This window comes from Fundulus heteroclitus, chromosome 16, assembly GCF_011125445.2.
Source record: "Fundulus heteroclitus isolate FHET01 chromosome 16, MU-UCD_Fhet_4.1, whole genome shotgun sequence".
In the NCBI taxonomy this organism is placed as follows: Eukaryota; Metazoa; Chordata; class Actinopteri; order Cyprinodontiformes; family Fundulidae; genus Fundulus; species Fundulus heteroclitus.
In genome coordinates, this window is record NC_046376.1 from 35,440,009 (window position 1) to 35,460,255 (window position 20,247).

The 20,247-nt window shown below is 39.9% G+C and overlaps 1 protein-coding gene across 2 annotated transcripts in view; it reads left to right on the plus strand.

The window, feature by feature from the left end:
• Positions 1-703: 703 nt before the first annotated feature.
• Positions 704-20,247, plus strand: part of sept12 (septin 12) — a 94,994-nt gene continuing 75,450 nt past the window's right edge. For both annotated transcript variants that reach the window (XM_021325036.2, XM_021325037.2), the window contains exon 1: positions 704-1,001. In XM_021325036.2, coding sequence (XP_021180711.2) covers positions 947-1,001 — 55 coding nt within the window. In that variant the 5' untranslated portion in view covers positions 704-946. The remainder of the gene's footprint in view (positions 1,002-20,247) is intronic.

Below are 20,247 nucleotides of genomic sequence, written 5' to 3' on the forward strand. Positions count from 1 at the left end.
CGTTCAACGCTTGAAATATTATTTTAGAACCTAACGAGTGACCCATGTGCAAAACGATATGTGTGGTGAAAAACTCTTCATCACCCTGAACCTTCCTCTTATGTTGAGGCTTGATGGTGCAGCATCATGCTGTGGGAATCCTTTTCTGCTGCAGGTACAGGGAACCTGGTGGAGACATATCCCAACAGTCTTTAAGCTGTAGGGGCAGAAAAAGAGGTTTCTGAGGGTGAGATGTTTCATTCAACAATTTGTTTTTATTTGTTATATTGCATCCATTTTTCAGTCGAAGTGACTTGTTTTTGCACTTTCTAACTGTTTATTAGCATTTTCTTTTAGAGCTCTCTACACTGAAGTTGAACTCCGGAATCACACTCAGAAACACTTGCAGAATGAATAATATCCTGTGAAATAGCCACAGCTCATTATTAGATTCAGACATCCTGACCATTAACCACTATACTCACCTTGTGGAAGTGAAAGCCCGCTGTTTCCCTTTGGGTGACCGTAACTCAGAAGCCTCGGCAGTAAAAGGAGGCTTTGTCAGTTGTGCAAACTGCAGCGTGTTCCAGCCAAGCATCAGATGGGTGGGGTGGGGGCGGTGGGCGATAGCGGGACACTCGCTCAAGGGTTTTTTTTCCAGGTGTTGCAGGCGGCTCCGCCCACTCTCTGTCCGCCCAATCTCCTCGCCCCCCTGTCCCTCGCGGCTGCAGGCTGCCGGAGGAAGAGCAGGGGGATGGGCCCACAGCCACGCAGGGGCTCCGACGGTCCAGCAGTCCAACAGATCAGCGGGATCTGAACTGGAGGGAAGGAATCTGCTGTGCAACATCATCGGCTCGGATCACTTTGTTAGTTCCCGAAGGGTAGAAACCCAAAAAGTTTGGCTCTGAGTAACATTAGTTTCTCCTCTGACTTGGAGCGCAGTAAAAGGGGCTTTCTGCAAGACAGGATGTCGGACCTTCCAGTCAATGACCACCTCGCAGGGATTTTATCTGATTTTGAAGGTATGTGGGCGGCAGTACTCAGTTACTTTACTGGAGGCTGAGATTTGGCATGGAGTAAAACAGATCCTGGATAAACTTATTTTTTTGCCTCTCTTAAAAACAAACAAACAAACAAACAAAAACAAATCGCGGCACAGTAAACCAGATTTTTATTATTGTGATCACTTTAATTATTTGGCAATTATGGCTGCTGTAGTGTCTCCATGCTTATTTTGGACATAAGTTGGGTATTTTATAGCTGTAACAATTCAGTAATAGAAAAACCTCCAAATTGGTCTGTAAAGTTCAAACCTACTCTATATTATAATGCAACCGCACTGCACTGTGGAAGACATACTTCAACTGAATGTGACTACTGTATAATCAGCAGATATCAAATGGTGTGTGTGTGTGTGTGTGTGCGCGTGCGTGCGTATGTGTGTGTGCGTGTGCGCGTGTGTTGTGGGAGTGGGGAATGATATCTTCAGATCTTCAGATGCTCTGTGAATGAGCTGCTGTGCCTCTGGTGAGACTCGGTTTCCTGCTGTTTGTTCCTGACCTGGTTCAGGGTAAATCCTTGTAGTCACTCATCAACACTGGTTTCATTCAACAGACCTGATGTTTTTATGTACAAACCTGCATGCAATAAAGTGTGTGTTAGTAGGTCCCTGTTTTGTCCCATATATCTTTTAATGCTGGAATTGAAATTAATCTAAAATGATTTTTTTTTTTTTTTTAGAATTTGAGTGGCTAAAGTTTTGGACATAAACAGTTTAAAGGAACAGGACTGTCTGACTGTGTCATGTTAATGGGCCCGTAGCATGCGCAAAGCTACATACAGACATTTCTACCACCGTATGTTGCCTTTCCAACTATGGAGGACCAAGTCTTCCATATTTAAAAATAAATACAGAAATAAATAAATGCTCAATAAATAAATATGCATACAATTATGTGCCACCAAAAAAAAAAAAACAATAAACAAATAAATGTAGATAGAAAATAAATTATACAGTGAGACAAAATGTATATATCTCCTTTAATTAGCCACTTTATTTATTAATGACTTATTTTTTAAGTATTTATTTATGTGCATGTTATAATATTTTTGTCTGTTTTATTCTTTCTTTGTATTTTTTTGCCCTATTTATTTCTCCGATGCTATTTATTTCTGCCTGTCCTTTTTGCATTTCTGTTTGTCCTTTTTACATTTCTGTTTGTCGTTTTTACATTTCTGTTTGTCCTTTTTACAATTTTAAAATCAATCAATAAAAATCAATTTTATTTTATTAGAATGTGATGTTTAAAAATATTTAGACTTCACAAAGCTGGAGGTTAAAAGTTTTATTGATTTCAAACACTCTCCCGACGCAGGCGATACAAATTCTGGCGTGGATAAGCCGTTTGGCACAACGACACCTGTCGCCTGTGCTATCCTAGCGCAGCAAGTCTCGGTGATATCACAGCAAAATGAGCAAAAGTCTGGGCTATTTCTGCCCTGTGATGGACTGCCGACCTGTCCAGTTTATACCCCGCCTCTCGCCCATTGACAGCTGGAGATCAGCACCGGTCCGAACCCAGCAGGGATAAGCGTGTTAGAAAATGGATGATGGATGGTCTGGGCTTTTTCTTTTTCCTTGCCATCCAGATCTTTGCCAACTGGCGCCAGAAAATGCTATTATTGGGCTTTCTTCGCCTGGAAACAAATGTTTAAAACACCTTACACATTGAACGCACTCAGCTGACAATACAGCGATCTGATTGGCTGAGCAGCAAAAATCGAATCACGTGACCTCTCGGACCGGAGCGCAACAGTTTAGATTTTTTATCAGCAATAACTTATTAATGTGCAAGTGAAAACGTGGGAACATTGGTGTTTTGAGATCACTGCTATGTGTAGCAACTTTTCCTGGTGGAAGAAAGTTGCCGTCTGACAGTTCATACGAAACTTCTTAAGGAGACGTCCCACAGATTCTGGCCCACGGACTCGTTTTGAGGAAACTACGGTTGTAGCTCAGTGTCTGCCTTGCGGTGGTTGCGGAGAGGTGTCTGTTTTGTAGAATAAATCATCCGCCGATGAGTTATTGATCTGGAAAAGCCGAATCTGAAACCACAGAAAAACATTTCAGATCCCAAATGTACAGCGTTCTAATTCTTCCAGTCTATTAGCAGCTTCCCGTAAGAGGTTGGACACTGAACGTCTGCCTGCTGAGTTTGAAACTACTAAACAATTCTTTAGTGCGGGGGAAAGCCATGTAGATTTGACCGATGCAGTAAAATGCTAACCAACCAATGGGAAGAAGTTGAGCCCTTAAGACACAGCCCCTCCTCATTTGCATAATGAGGCAGAAATGCATACAGAAATGTAAAAAGGACAGGCAGAAATGTAAAAACGAGAGACAGAAATGTAAAAACGACAAACAGAAATGTAAAAACGGGAAACAGAAATGTAAAAAGGACAGGCAGAAATGTAAAAAGGAGAGATAGAAATGTAAAAAGGACAGGCAGAAATGTAAAAACGGGAAACAGAAATGTAAAAAGGACAGACAGAAATGTAAAAACAACAAACAGAAATGTAAAAAGGACAGACAGAAATGTAAAAACAACAAACAGAAATGTAAAAAGGACAGACAGAAATGTAAAAAGGACAAACAGAAATGTAAAAAGGACAGACAGAAATGTAAAAACAACAAACAGAAATGTAAAAAGGACGCATAAATGGTAAAAAAACAACAACAGAAATTGTAAAAGGACAGACAGAAATGTAAAAAGGACAAACAGAAATGTAAAAAAACACAAACAGAAATGTAAAAGGACAGACAGAAATGTAAAAACAACAAACAGAAATGTAAAAGGACAGACAGAAATGTAAAAACAAACAAACAGAAATGTAAAAAAGGACAGACAGAAATGTAAAAACAACAAACAGAAATGTAAAAAGTGACAGACAGAATGTAAAAACAACAAAACAGAAAATGTCAAAGAAAGGACAGAGACAGAAAATGTAAAAACAAAAAACAGAAATGTAAAAAGGACAGACAGAAATGTAAAAACACAACAGAAATGTAAAAAGGGACAGACAGAAATGTAAGAAGACAACAGAATGTAAAAAGGACAGGGCAGAAATAATAGCATCGGAGAAATAAATAGGGCAAAAAAATACAAAGAAAGAATAAAACAGACAAAAATATTATAACATGCACATAAATAAATACTTAATTAAATAATTAAATAAATAAGTAATTAATAAATAAAGTGGCTAATTAAAGGAGATATATACATTTTGTCTCACTGTATAATTTATTTTCTATCTACATTTATTTGTTTATTTTTTTTTGGTGGCACATAATTGTATGCATATTTATTTATTGAGCATTTATTTATTTCTGTATTTATTTTTAAATATGGAAGACTTGGTCCTCCATATCCAACCTCCCCATCCAACATCTAAAATAGTACTGTTCTTTCACACTCCAGTCCAATAGGTGGCAGTCATGTCCAGGTGTGAACGGTGTGTTTTCAAAAGAAGAGCTGTTTAAATTGTAACCCGCAGACACATATACGTAGACGCCTCATTGGGCGCAGGTTTGCACGTAAATAGGTGTGTGTTTCTATATAAGTATATGTCCAGATTATAGATGTAGATGTATGAGAAAAAAGTCATGGGACATAGGACATAGTTTGCACAATTATCTTAGTCCTGGAGTAATAAGGGCAGGTTAGATTCTTCTAATTATTTTTATTCTTTATGAGAATAAAGTCATGAGAATGAAGCCAAAGGGTTTGAAAATATACACATAATATTACAAAAATAAAAATATTACGAATATAATATTCTGAGATTAAAGTCCCTCTGATACTGTTTAGTGATTGAGTCTAACTGCAGATTTGCCACATTCAACATGGCGAATGCTCTGACTCATCCGCAGCATAATGTCTATGTTGAAGCCTATCAGGAATTCAGATTCCATCCAAGTTTTCTTATATTTAACAGCTCGGACAGTCATATAAGCCCCATTTACACTACCCTTGTTAAACCGATCCATGCCGTGCTTGGTTCTGACGACAGTTCCTCGCCTCCTAGTGACGATCTACGGTACTACTGCTCTCTAGGATTGAAGGAGGGACTCAAGCAAATCAAAATGGCGGCGCTCGTAACATTCAGGAAGTTATGCTTTGTTATAATTGTGATATTTCATTGTTTGCGGAGAGTCAGGTGAAGAAGCCAACCTTTGGTGAATTTACTTGACAGAGTCGGCTTTTGGGAAGTGGATAAGACAAACGAACGTCTAATAAGGATTTACAGACACAGGAAACAACGACAGATGTTGAGGTTCATCTCACTGCTAAGCAGAATCATCACTGGAAATCGTGTGTCACGGTAGGGAAGCTAGTATTTTTATGAATGTCTGAAATGTCAGCTGACTGTAAGGAGGCTACTGAACCGGGCTACTGAAAAACCGAGCCGAACCCACACATGGAATTGGTCTGCATTTAGTGCGGTCCTGTTGTGTCTGGCTCGGTTCAGTTCAGTTTGCTTTCCATTTAAGGCCCGTTTACACTACACTTTGTTAACCGAGCCGAGACCAGTCCGAGCTCGGTAACCGAGATAACTCTTGTGTGTAAACGGTCAGCAGACTGAACCGGACCACGCTAAACATAACCGGACCGCGCTAACTGCAGACCAGTTCCTGATCAGGTCTTGGCCTGGTTTTTTTTTTCTGGCCCGGTTATCTGATGAGCGCATGAGCAGACCGCATCATCCGCTTACAATCAGCTGACTGTCCGCGTTTTTTCCTGCGTGTCTGGCTGCATGTCCCGATTCACACTCCATTCAGACAAATTTCAGACATTCATACCAGCTTCCTTACCGTGCCACACGGTTTCCAGAGATGATTCTGCTTAGCAGTGTGATGAACCTCAGTGTCTGTTGTTGTTTCCTGCGTCTGTAAATCCTTATAAGACGTTCGTTTGTCTTATCCACGTCCCAAAAGCCGACTCTGTCTAACCATAACATCCTGAATGTTACGGGCGCCGCTGTTTTGTTTTGCTGCTTCCGCCTTCAATCCCAGAGAGCGGTAGTACCGCAGATCGTCACTAGAAGGCGAGGAGCAACCAAGGAACCGGGATAGTGGTGTGTAAACGGACATCTTGGCTTGGTTAACTGATCCAAGCTCAGACTGGTCTCGGCTCGGCTCGGTTAAAAAAGTGTAGTGTAAACGGGCCTTTATACTCAATAGTTATCTCAGTTACCGAGCTCGGACTGGTCTCGGCACGGTAAAAAAGGGGTAGTGTAAACGGGGTATTTGTTATCAGAGAACCGTGCCACTGAAAAACCGGGTTGAGCCTGTACCTCGAACTGGTCTAGATTTAGCGCGGTCCGGTTGTGTCTGGCACGGTTCAGTCTATTTTGCGATCCATTTACATTCGAAAGTTATCTCAGTTACCAAGTTCGGACTGTTCTCGGCGCCGTTTAAAAGGGTAGTGTAAACGTGGTAATAGTCACGTTTGATTTGTCTATGTAAAAAAAATGTGGATTGCTAAAAATCTCGTCTTCATCTTGGTATTTCCTTGAAACAAGCATTCATGTTGTTCGCTGTGGTCTGGCCATGGTGCTGAAGGTACTGTCATAGAACATATTCTGGTGTACATATGTGCCAAAAGTTTTACTGTCATGCCCTAACTATAACCATAACTAATGGTGCTTTATATTTGGAGATCAGATTTGACGAGTTTCCAGTCAGAAAGGCAACAGTCACCGAGACATCCATTAGAATTTGCAGTACTGAAGTTCCTTCAGATCTCAGATCAGCTTTAATTGCCAAGCTTGTGAATACAAACAAGGAATGTGAATTCAGTTCCACTTTGCTCTCAGTGAAGATATTTTAAGGACATATATACACAAAAATACTTTTTTCTTGTATATATGTATATATACATACATAAAAGAGATTGGTGGAAAAAAGCATGGTGTGGATCTGGGTACTCTGAGGCTACATCCACACGAAGTCAAATACTGTATCTACACAGAAAAGTTTGAGCATACAGATGAAACCGCACAATGTTGGAGGAGCTATAATAAGCATTGTAATACCTATGTGATGCCAGTGAGTGCCATGGTAATGCTACCGCAGAAGTAAAGAAGGAAGAAGAGCAGATTGAAAAGAGCAAATGCAGAACAGAGAAAAGAAGTGTTTGTGTGGACTGACGGTCCGCAAAAATTCAGTAAAGGAGCAAAATGTGTTAATGTAAAATTCACAATAAATTCAGTAGTGTCTGAAACACAAACACAACTCAGAAGTCAGCTAATGTTGTTGTTTGCTTTATCGTATGTGTATTAGGGGTTTCAATTTCAAATGTTGTTGATGTTGCGACTGCTTCTTCTGGATGGAACCCCCTATCCGACTAAAAACTTTGCCGGGTACAGCCAAACCTGTCTTTGTGTGGATTGGTTCCGACTGTTAGGAATTTATCAAACAGCTTTGGGGAAGAAACTGTCTCTATGGCTGGTTTTTGTAACTAGCTTGTTATATGTCTGAAAGGTCTTGGTCTTTACATGCTTGTCCTCACAAAAATTGATGAAGTGACAGTTTCAGCAAGCTCATTCAGGACAGTGAATGAAGCTTCAAACACACTACAATCTGTGTAATCATTGAGTAATGAATCCACTTCGTAACAGTCCTCACCACAGGCTTAAAGGTTTTAAGTTGGGATGCATTCAAGCAGAGTGTGATCAGAAAGTTCCCATGCTGTGCAGAAAACTGTACAGTATGCTTCTTTTAAAGTGTGTTATTATCCCTGGTGGGATATCTAATAGGCTGCCTATATTTTAGAAGTTCAATAGAGAGCTTTGCACAGTTAAAATCCCCAAGAACAATGATGAGAGGGTCTGGGTGTTTTTTTCTTTGTGCCTCTTATTTGCTCAGCAAGCTGTTTTTAAGCTTCTAAAGTGCAGGGTTGTGGTGGGATGTAAACACTGGCCAGAACAAACAAGAACTCCTTTGGTAAATAAAAAGGTTTACACTATATTAAAAAATGACTCCATGTGAGGGCTACATGTCTTCTTTAACACTTTGACATCATCTTTGTATGAGTAAAAGCAGATTCCTCATCTGTTTACCAGAGAGCTTGAACACTGTCCCAGATGTGTTTAGCGTGCCAAGTTTTGGGAAAACAGGATGGCAGATTCACGAAAGTCTGAGTGTTTGGAAATTCTATTAGCCAGGAACTGGACAGTAGCCAGGTGGATTAAAGGCAAGTTTGTGCAGAATCTCAGTTGCAAAGCTTCACAAGCTTGCCTGCTCGCTTTCCTCATTTGCATCTCTTGGTAATGCCATAGAGAGCTGTCAACCAAGATCTCACTGAAGTTGAGGTCAATTAAAAATTGAGAAAGAATGCCTAGAGAGGACAGCCTGATGGGTAGAGTTCCTTTCAAGTGAAAGTAATCACAGAATGTTGGCCAAGAGCACAATAAACCCTCAATAACACGCAAAATACTAGAGAACAAAGTATTGAGGTAGTCATCTGCGGTGCCATCATGTGACATACATATCAGCTTTAAACAATATGAAGATTAAAGCTGCAATAGGGAGTTCTGAGAAAACTGTGAACTTAGCCTGAATGGGATTGACACTGCCAAGGCATTCCTCCTGGCTTTGATTGGTTGTTTCTGACCGAGAGCGGCATAATTCTGAAAAAGACAGTAGGACCATTGGAAGGAGCCAGAGAAGCACAATAATTTTTTTTCACAGATTATCTCTCATATTTTACTGTCTGTACATAATGACAGTTATAACAAATATATAAATGTTTTTTTTTTTTTTTTTTTGCAAAAGTTAGTTACTGCAGCCTTAAGATTAAATGCATAGTACAAAAAATCTGTCTAAATTATTTCCGCAGCACTCAAGCAAAAACCTAGAGCATTTAGAAAGTTATTTTGTATATTTTCAAAAGAAATAACTGTGTAAATGAATAAAAATATTAACAGTACAATAAATCAGAGTTCTTTCCATGTACACTGTAACAAATCTGTCACAATGTTTCTAAAATGTTGCAAAAGAAAGAAGCTTACAATGCAACAGTATTTCAATTCCATTCAGTGCATTTATATTTAGTGCTAATTCACCACAAATGATTAAATCTCAAGGCACTAATCTCAAGGCAAAAGTCAATTAAATCCAATCATACAGACATTCAAAGTTAATGCTATACATTCCAACTTGATCCTAGTTATAAAACAGTGCAGTCAAGTTCAGTTTATTTATCAAATTGAAAGTTTTCTATCTAAGGTTACCCAGCAGTCAATAGCCTTAAACATAATTCAACAAAGCTATAGCACGTATTGGTAGCTTGCCACTCGGCCAAGTCTTTGTGCAAGTTCTAATAATTTGCCGTGGAAACCCTGGAATAACGGAGCTGCTGAAATAACTCCTAATCACTAACAAGTACAGATTCATAAACCGATACGCAGATCGATTAGCACAATGATATGGGACTAGAGGAAGTTGGAATTGAACCCACAACCTTCTAATTATAAGACCACTGAGCCACAGCCAACCATAAGTGGGTATAAACAATGGATTAATAGATGGAGATGGAAAAGGTTTGACTCCATTTTAATTTAGAAGGGTAAATGAGAAAATACTCTCCATGAGTATATTTTGGATCTATTTAGACTATGCAGTAGTCCTGTCACTATAACAAATTTTGCTGGATGATAAATTGTTCCAGGAATTATTTTGACAAACAATAGTATTGCCGTTTGGAGACCATTTTCAACTAATGTAAGGATAATGGTGTAATAATGTTGTCTTTTTTGCTGTTTTAAATCTGTAAAATTGCCATTTGTGACAGGTATGCATTCCCAGGCTATTTGTGTAAGATGTCAAATGGTTGCAACATTTTTCAAAATGCCGGCTTTTTAATTAAATTAAAGGGCAGCGTCTTTTTAGAGACACTGCAGTGTCTGTAAGTGTGCACCGATTTGTACTGACCTTTTTGTATTTAGTTTGGCGATTAATAGCTCCAGTGATTGTGGATTGTCAGGAAGACTGAGACAGCCTGCCGGTTGTATCTACTAGAAGGAAAAGGGTGAGTGGAAATGTAGAAAGAGAGGGAGACGCAAGGAAGACAAACTAGCATACAAACAAAAATGATTGAGCTTATTTCAATTTATCATGCCAAATATTTTTAACATGCCATTAAATGTTTTAATTGCTTATAGTGACAGGCTTTATGATTTTGTTAGTTCCGTCTGTGTTTTTTCTATGTTACGTTTCAATCTCATAATACGTATAAGTCCAATAAAGTCTCATCCAGGCAATTTAGATTCACTGGTGTGCGTATTGAGATATGTTCAGTGCCGGAGCTCCGCCCACGCGCATCACGCACTGCGTGTAGGACACCACCAAGCAGTTGTTTTTTTTTTTGCGCCATCAACTCATATGCTTCTATACCTTTTGAGCCTTGTCTGTGTTGCAGTTTGAACCTTATTTCGTGTCTGTTTTGGCTGTTTCTCCATTCAGGGAGACAGCTCCACTCTGTTCTCCTACCTGCCGAGCTCACAGGAGCCGTTGCAGCACCTCAGTAGCGGCGGAGAGGGAGAGAAGCAGAAAAAACAGAGCTCTCAACTCTCACCTTATGACCGTGTGAAACATGCATTTCCCTGACTTCACACGCACATGCCACACATGGCATTTCTCACACATAAAAATAACAATGGGCCATCTGGGCTGCGGATGATCCGTTCACAGCACTGTCCATCCAGAGCTCAGTCTAAACCCCACCTTCTGCTGAGCTGTTTCGGCTTCTTTGACAGCGTTTGGTCATCAGTAATTATTCCTGCTGCAGTTTAACAGAGCAGCAGGAAGAGCGACCAGAGTTATAAATAATTTTGATCTTAACCAGTGGTGAAATTAAGCTGGTATGGTCCAGTACTGCATACCTAAACCTACGCACAACTTCAGGAAAGAAATAACATCCTGCTGTTTTTTTTTTTGCATGTTTAAGGACAGTAAGTTAAAAAATGTACCTATCTTACAATAAGCTACAATCAGCTGATTCAACATAATTAAAGAAATGTTTCAATGAATCTCCACTGTCTGAGAGTGAAGGCTAACCTTTCTATCATGTTCCTTAAGTTACTATTTAGCTAAATAACGTTAGCAGGTGGGTTGTGTTGTTCCAACCTTAAGTTGGTATATGATCTGTAGCTTCTGACTGATCTGTTTAACTTTCCCCCTCCATCATAGTTCCGCTCAGCTGAAGAGAGAGACCTGGAGAAGAAATCACAGGGGTAGACCTTGTCATCAGAGGCTCTCTGGCTGAGCACCATACCTACTCCTGTGTTAGAGGCGTCAACTTCTACCATGAACTGTTTAGCTGGGTCAGGAAATCGTAGGACAGGTATTGAAACGAAGAGGGTCTTGAGCTTGGTGACGACCCTCTTTGCCTCATCAGACCATGAGAACTTAACTTTAGTGAAGTGGGGTGTGTAGGGGAGCTGTGATAAGGCTGAAGTTGGGGGGGGGGGTTTCTGGAGAAGTTAGCAAATCCTAGAAAGCTTTGGAGTTAACCAAGTTGCTCCTAATGGAGATGGATGGGTAGCTGTGGAGATTTGATGATACTGAAGGTGATGATCTCACAATGGTTGCCCCCTAAGGACAGTTAGTGGAAGCAGGGTTGAGATGGATAACCAGGCTATTAGCGAACTGTTCATCCATGATCTCTTTGTCATTGAAAACTGACATGACATGTCAAAAGATACATTATAGAGAAAGGAACATTAAAAAGGGACAGATGGATAAATAAGAGAAAGCTAGAAAGAGACAGAAGCTGGCTGCTTATATAAAGCGGTATTGTGGGATAAAATCTTTGCAACCCCCCAAAAAAGAGTTAGCACCATTTTAACCCTCCACAACCACCACCAAATAAATAAATAAAAAGAAGCAGCACTGTTATTTTCATGATGATTGTCTCTCCACTGCATCACATGAGAGATTCTCACTTCTCAAGAAGCAGTCACACATTTGGGAAGACACCTTTAAATGTCCTGCCAGTACTTGTCCTTGCTCATTGCTACCGACTAACACAGAGGACACACACACTGATGTAACAGTGAGGTGCAGCAGTCCTGCCTTTAATTGCAGTGTTAACAGGGATTAAGTGCTCTGAATGTCATGTGATGGAGCTTTGACAAACGCTCTGAATGGATTTCTGCTCATAGCGCTGTCAAACAGCAAGCTTCCTCTTGCCTCTGCCTCTCCACTATTACCTTTGAAATTTCCTTCATAATCCATCAAATGTTAAAGCCGCTGTCAGTGTTATCAAAAAGTTTTACCAGCCTTGTCGAAACAGAGTGTAGGAGGTACAGATTAGTTTAGAACAGCTAAATAATAGGCTAACACCAAGAAAATGATTAATAGACACAAGTCTGTTCAGTGAGGAAACATAGATGAGGAGACACTCCCAAATAAAATATGTCTTTCCTCCTTAGGGTGATCAGTCAGATCTCACAGCCCTGGAGAGATAGTGCCAAAGAAAGCAAGAAAAGCTGCAATGCTTTGATTCTTGTTGTCAACATTCTTCTGTTTAGACACATGCTTTTCTGGGCCTCTAAACAAATTAGTTTAGCCTTCAGACAGAGTCTCTGCTGATCTGTTTGACACTTTAGTACTGCCACTAGACATTAGCACGGTTGCATTGGATGTAAAGGACAAAAGCGACTAACAGGCACTGACCACTGAAGGTTTAAGAGATGCCAATTTATTAAAGTCCTTTTAATAAAATGGTAGAGCAAGGGACCTGAGTTTCTCATGCATTGCTCTTTGCTCTCTGTATGAAGGATACAATGATGTTGGGTTGCCTCCCCCACTTGTTTCTGGTTACTACTGCTCAGCTGACTGACAGCTCCTACATGTTTCCGTCACCTAGAGGAAAAACGCGTTTGTTTTTTGGAAATATTACTGGGTGCTTGAAACACCAACAGTGTGTATTTAAGCAGACAGAAAGGGAACTCGATCTTCAAGCCAGACATGGTGTTGTATAGGAAACCTTTGCAGAAGGAAACTGGAGAGCTTGGTGGGGAAGAGAGCTGGCTTACTCGCTTCAGAGAAAACAGGTAGGATAGCGGGCCTTGGTCCAAGTCCAGGAAACAGGCTAGGGTTATACATGGGTGGTCTGAGAAGAGATGGGCAGACAGATCCAAGAGGCCAATAAGGCATGGCTTCTAGTCCAGGTTTTGGTCCAGAAGAACAGAAGCTCAGGGAGATGTTCGACAAGGGCTTGACAAGGCAGGAAAATCCAGGAAACGTGGTGGTCCAAAATGTGAAAAATGGGGGACATTTACTCACTGAAAGCTTTTAATAATCTGGAGCTGATCTGCTGTCTGCAGTGATCTTAAAAAGTGCATCAAACAGTTGTTTAACACTGTATGCCAAGAGCGGAATGGTCTGAGTTCTTGCCAAGAATGAGATCAATCCAGTATCGGTATCGGGTTCCTATACCAGCATATTTTACTGATCCAGTCCAATGCAAAGCCCCTCAAGCATGGTTATGTAAATCATTGCCATACATGAGAATGAAGCATTATACATTTATTTCATTATTATCAATGTAAACCACAGATAAATGAGGAAAGAAACTAAAAAATAAATCAGAGAAAGGCCTTTATCAAATGTGTAAATCAGTGGTAAAAGTTGCCCACACTAAAATAACTTGTTCAAAAGTAAATCATATTACTGTCTTAAATGTTGACATTTGAACATGTGTGTTGAAATTAATCTTGTCTGGAGATTGTGGTAGATTCTCGAGTAGGACGGAGGCCAGGAGGGAGTAGGAGAAGTGAGGAGGACATTTAGCGAACCTAAGAGTGTCTTGGAAACAGAGAGCCTATTTGCTGATCCAACACCACATAAGCTGCTGTAACAATCATGCAGTGCCCTTCCATGCAAGAGGTTGGTGGATCGAACACCCCTGTGGGAGGCTTAGGGTTATAGTTTAGTGGAGGAGTGGTGGTTAGAGCATTGTGCCTGGGTCCCAGAGGTTCTAAGTTCAACTGCCACTCTGGCTCCCTGAGCAAGACCGTTAACCCCAGACTGCTCCCCAGGGTGCCGCACAGTGGCAGCTCACTGCTCCCCAAGGGGATGGGTTAGTGAATCTCTCCATTGTGAGATCAATAAAGTAGATGTAGATAAGATATTCTTATTCATCCCCATGGAGGGACATTAATTTGTTTCAGCGGCCCGACGGGTTAAAGGAGCAGCACTAGTAACGTCATTTTATTGAGGATAAATAATAGGAAAAATGTTGTATAATCATTAATAAAAACTGGAGAAATTTACAAAGAATATATATATATAAAAGAGGTTTATTCAAGCAGGCAATCCCAGTAAAATGCTGACAGGTGAGTGTGCATTAATATCAATCAGATAAAGAAGTAAAATGACTGGCGAGTAAATATAACAATAAGCTAATTAACATAATGATGTATATATATATATATATATATATATATATATATATATATATATATATATATATATATATATATATAAAAATATATATATATATACATACAGGGGTTGGACAATGAAACTGAAACACCTCTCATTTTAGTGTGGGAGGTTTAACTGTGGACGAAAGAGGAAGCTGTCTGAAGGGGATGTTCAGGTACTTACCCGGATTGTATCCAAAAAACATAAAACCACGGCTCCCCAAATCACGGCAGAATTAAATGTTCACCTCAACTCTCCTGTTTCCACCAAAACTGTCCGTCGGGAGCTCCATAGGGTCAATATCCACAGCCGGGCTGCTATAGCCAAACCTTTGGTCACTCGTGCCAATGCCAAACGTCAGTTTCAATGGTGCAAGGAGCGCAAATCTTGGGCTGTGGACAATTTGAAACAATGTATAGTTCTCTGATGAGTCCACCTTTACTGTTTTCCCCGCATCCGGGAGAGTTACAGTGTGGAGAAGCCCCAAAGAAGCCAGTACCACCCAGACTGTTGCATGCCCAGAGTGAAGCATGGGGGTGGATCAGTGATGGTTTGGGCTGCCATATCATGGCATTCCCTTGGCCCCATACTTGTGCTAGATGGGCGCATCACTGCCAAGGACTACCGAACCATTCTGGAGGGCCATGTGCATCCAATGGTTCAAACATTGTATCCTGAAGGAGGTGCCGTGTATCAGGATGACAATGCACCAATACACACAGCAAGACTGGTGAAAGATTGGTTTGATGAACATGAAAGTGAAGTTGAACATCTCCCATGGCCTGCACAGTCACCAGATCTAAATATTATTGAGCCGCTTTGGGGTGTTTTGGAGGAGCGAGTCAGGAAACATTTTCCTCCACCAGCATCACGTCATGACCTGGCCACTATCCTGCAAGAAGAATGGCTTAAAATCCCTCTGACCACTGTGCAGGACTTTTATTGTGGTCTAAAACCAGGTGTTTCAGTTTCATTGTCCAAACCCTGTATATATATATATATATATATATATATATATATATATATATATATATATATATATATATATATATATATATATATATATAAGGTCCACTGATGTATAGGTGCGTAAGAACACACACACACACACACACACACACACACACACACGCACACACACTTACTAAAAACACACCTGGAAGACACATTCCAAAAAGTCATTTACAATGTTGTAATACTGAAAATAACGGTGTCAAGACTCATAAACGCATAGTTAGGAAAAATGGAGCAAAAGAGCTTTTATATCACTGGGTCTCAGATGTCTGGCCACCTCATAAGTACCTGTTGCATGAGTATGGGTCTAAATTTTACAGCTTTGAGAGATTTTTATAGAGTTGAAGAAGGGAGCTACATACTTGTATACTATAAAATGCATATATTGCCTGTGGATATTTACAGGTTGACAGTGCTGAGAAAACGTTTTACCCCCTCATAGATTGTTCTTTTTTTTTTTTTTTTTTTTGCTTTTTTTGTCACAATGTTGCAGATTATTAAATATCTGAAGGCTAATTTGAGGAAATACACAATGTTGCAGATTATTAAATATCTGAAGGCTAATTTGAGGAAATACACATCGATAAGCGTAAGAGAACAATATCAAGGTTAACTTCCATAAGTACCACCAGAAGATTTCTAAACTTTATTCGCACCCGATTCTCTGCCTCTTATTTGTCAGGCGGTGAAGGTATACAGATACAGGTACTAGAACTGGAGGAATATCAAATTCCTGACATCCTGGGACAGATCTGAATTGCTCTTTAACGGTGGATTGGATGTCAGTGAGAAGTTAGTTATCATACACCAACAGACTAGACACATTGTGGATAAAAACAGGTGAAAACAATGCAACAAACAGGACAGGTGACAGCTGATGGAAAGACACACACACACCAGCACCAACTTTCATGTAGAAAAACATAGGATATAGATGATTTTCTATATAATCATTCTAATTAAACAAAAATAAAAGAAAATGGCTCTGCTGTTATGCTGCTCAGTGGTGTAGTTGAGTTGTTATACTGTTTCCTTGCAGCAAGAACATCCCAGGTTCAAATATTGGCCTGGGTTCTTTGTCACATGGAGTTTGCATGTTGAAGTGTATGCATAGGTACTTTCTGGGTACTCTGGCTCCCCCCCACAGTCCAAAAACATGGCTGCTTGGTTAATTGGTCTCTCTAAATTACCCTTAGGTGTGTGTGTGTGTGTGTGTGTGTGTGTGTGTGTATTTGTTCTTACTAAATTGTAGTTACACAAGCTAAATATTAGAAAGACTGGTTTCTCCTAATGTAGAATATTTACATTTAGAATAAAAACATGGGTAAACATGTACAATTTACAAGTTCTGTTTAACATCTCATGGTTCTGGTAAAGGTGAGTCTTTTTAAAATAAACAAGTCTAGACTATACACCGCCACCTCACAAGTTTTTCCACCGGGCAGGTTGGACCTCTTGTCCTCTAAGTGTTTACCAGTTCACTGGTCAGTAATAGAGAATAATTACTTCATTAGTTGAAGCAATGAGCGTGCATTTCTTGACACCAGAGACCAACAGATGTGGTTTGGATTGTAGAGATAAACTGCCTGGACGGAAAAAAAGTTACCACTAAAAAAAGGTCACACACTAATATTTAGTTGGACCGCCTTTAGCTTTGATTGTGGAACTCATTCGCTGTGGCATTGTTTCAATAAACTTCTGCAATGTCACAAGATTTATTTCCACCCAGCGTTGCATTAATGTTTCTTGCATTGATGATGGTAGAGTCTGGCCGCTGTGCAAAGCCTTCTCCAGCACATCCCAAAGATTCTCAATGGGGTTAAAGTCTGGCCTCTGTGGTGGCCAGCCCATGGGTGAAGATGATGTCTCATGCTCCCTGAACCACTCTTTCATCTTGTCATCATGAAATATGCCATTGCTGGAATAACCGGGTCATTCAGTATATTCAGCTGACCTCATTCTTTGAACACACACTGTTGCTGAACCTAGCCAACCTGACCAACTGCAGTAGACACTAGGCATGATGGGAGCATCACTTCACCTGCCTCTCTTCTTACCCTGATGCGCCCATCAGTCTGGAACAGGGTAAATCTGGACTCATCAGACCATATGACCTTCTTCCATTGCTCCAGAGTCCAATCTTTATGCTCCCTAGCAAATTGAAGCCTTTTCCCCCTATTTAGCATCACTAATTATAGTATATAATCTGTATAATCTGACCCAATCTGTATCATATGATTGAATTTGACTTTGTAAAGTGCCTTGAGATGACATGTTTCATGAATTGGCGCTATGTAAATAAAATTGAATTGAGTTGAATTGAGTTGAATTGAATTGAACTAATTAGTGGGTTTCTTAAGGCTACACAGCTGTTCAGTCCCAACGCGATGTCCGTGTGGAAATGCTCTTACTTTCACTATTAAACAAAGCCCGGAGTTCTACTGTTGTTTTTCTTCTATTTGATTTCACCAAACGTTTAAGTGATTGCCGATCACAATCATTCAGGACTTTTTTTTCTGGCCACATTTTTTCCTCGAAGATGATGGGTCCCCACTATCCTTCCAGTTTTGAATAATGTGCTGGACCGTTCTTAACACAGTATTGGTAGTTCCTGCAATCTCCTTAGATGTTTTCTCAGCTTGGTGCATGCCATTTGACCCTTCCACGACCAGGGGATGTGTTGTTCGACATAGTTGTTTAAGAAATGAGAAGCAACTCATTGCACAATTTGGGTTAAATAACTTGTTGCCAGCTGAAACATAATCACCCAGCTGAAACATAATTATCCAATGGAATGCTCGTACCTATTTGCTTAGTTAAATCCTGGTGGTGACTTTATTTTGGCCAGGCAGTGTATAACAAAAAATACAGAGCAATAGCATCAGCAGGCAATTGGGTATTCACTGATAAAAACATTAAACATACCAGAAGCAGAACGAATCGTCCAACTGGAACAGATTTTGGTACATGTGTAGAGCAGCGTTGGGTATGTTGGGATGAGTTGTTCCTATTTTAAGAATTTTGCACTTAAAATAGGAACAACTCATCTCAATCATCTTATTTCAAGTGCAGGATGTCTAATTATCTTATTTTAGGGGTGAAAACACTCATTCCATTGGCAAATAATCTTATTTACCTGCTCAAATTAAGGACAAATACACTAATCTTAAGAACATTTTACTTATTTCTAGATCCATTTTTGCAGTGAAGGAGGACTGTTCTTGAAGCTAAGTTTAATTTTGGTGTTTTGTAAGGTCAGTTGCACTGGTTTCATCACATTTTGAGATAAATACTGATTTAAGTTGCTCTGTTATTTACATTTAACGTGTATTTCAACATTATTACATACTCAAAACGACTTAAAATTAGAAGTTTCAGGCTTGTTAAGGTCAGAGGGTTGGTGAACTCCTCCTGGGAGTGGCTTTAAGCTGCAACTTCAGTGGTCAGTGTTTTGCACCCTGCTGCAATTAAGCATGACTCTAAAATATGAGAAACGGTAGAATAAAATCATCAGCAAAACATGTGAAAGCTTGTGGAAGCACCTTCCTCCACGTTTGCTGTGACCCCAAAATGGCTTCTGGCAAACTGCAAATGGGACTTACGTATTTCTTGGCTTTCTTCTTGCCATTCTTTCACAAAGACCACATTTGTGCACAACTAATAGTTGTCCTGTGGACAGATTCCCCCACCTGAGCTGTGGACCTCTGCAGTTCTTGTTTGTCCTGTAATTTTAGGTGGGCGGCCTTGTCTTCGTAGGTTTACAGTTGCACCATACTCTTCCCATTTCTGGATGATGGATTAAACAGTGCTCCATGAGATGTTCAAAACTTGGGAAATCTTTTTATAGCCTATGTCTTCTTTAAACTTTTCCAGTTCTTTATCCCTGACCTGTCTGGTGTGTTCCTTGGACTTCATGATGTGATGTGCTCCCCAATATTCTTTTAAAGCCTCTGAGGCTGTCACAGAGAAGCTGTATTTGTACTGAGATCAGATTACACACAGGTGGACTCTTTTCAATTATTAGTAACCATCAGGCAACTCAGAGAAAAGGTGGCTGAATACTTTTGCAGACCGCACTTTTCAGTTTTCTATTTAAAATGTTTAAAAATCATATATAACTTTATTTCTTTCCAACTTCACAATTGTACCACTTTGTGTTGGTCTTTGATTCCAATAAAATATATTTATGCTTGTGGTTGTAATGTGACAAAATGTGGAAAATCTCAAGGGGTAGGAATACTTTTGCAAGCCACTGTATTTAAAAGATGTATGGCTACTTTTCAAGGATAAGACGGTTTTCTTAGGAGAGTATCCCAGGTCTGTGGATGTGCAGCCGTTTGCTCCTTTTCTTCCATGCCAGAAGGAACATATAATGCCTCCCCAGTCTTATCTGGGTGTGCTCTGTGATCTTCTCATAGTTGGATACACCTGGAATGGCTTGCTTACAAAAGGCAGATGTGGGAGTTATGGTTGAACAATACTGAACAATATGCCTTCACAAACAGAGGGTAAATTTTTGCCCCATGTTCGAACAAACAAAATAAACCAGAAGGACAATAATGTGCTGTGCTTGAGAGAGCTTGCTTGTGGTGAAAAAGTACATTTGAGCTGTACTTGGTGGCCTAACACATTTTAATAAATTTTTTTTATTTATATAGCCCAAATTGACAAGGCACTTTGCAACGGCAAATTCATATCATATTCAAATTCAAATCATCAGATTGGTCAAAAAGTTTCTTATCTAAGGAAACTCAACAGAT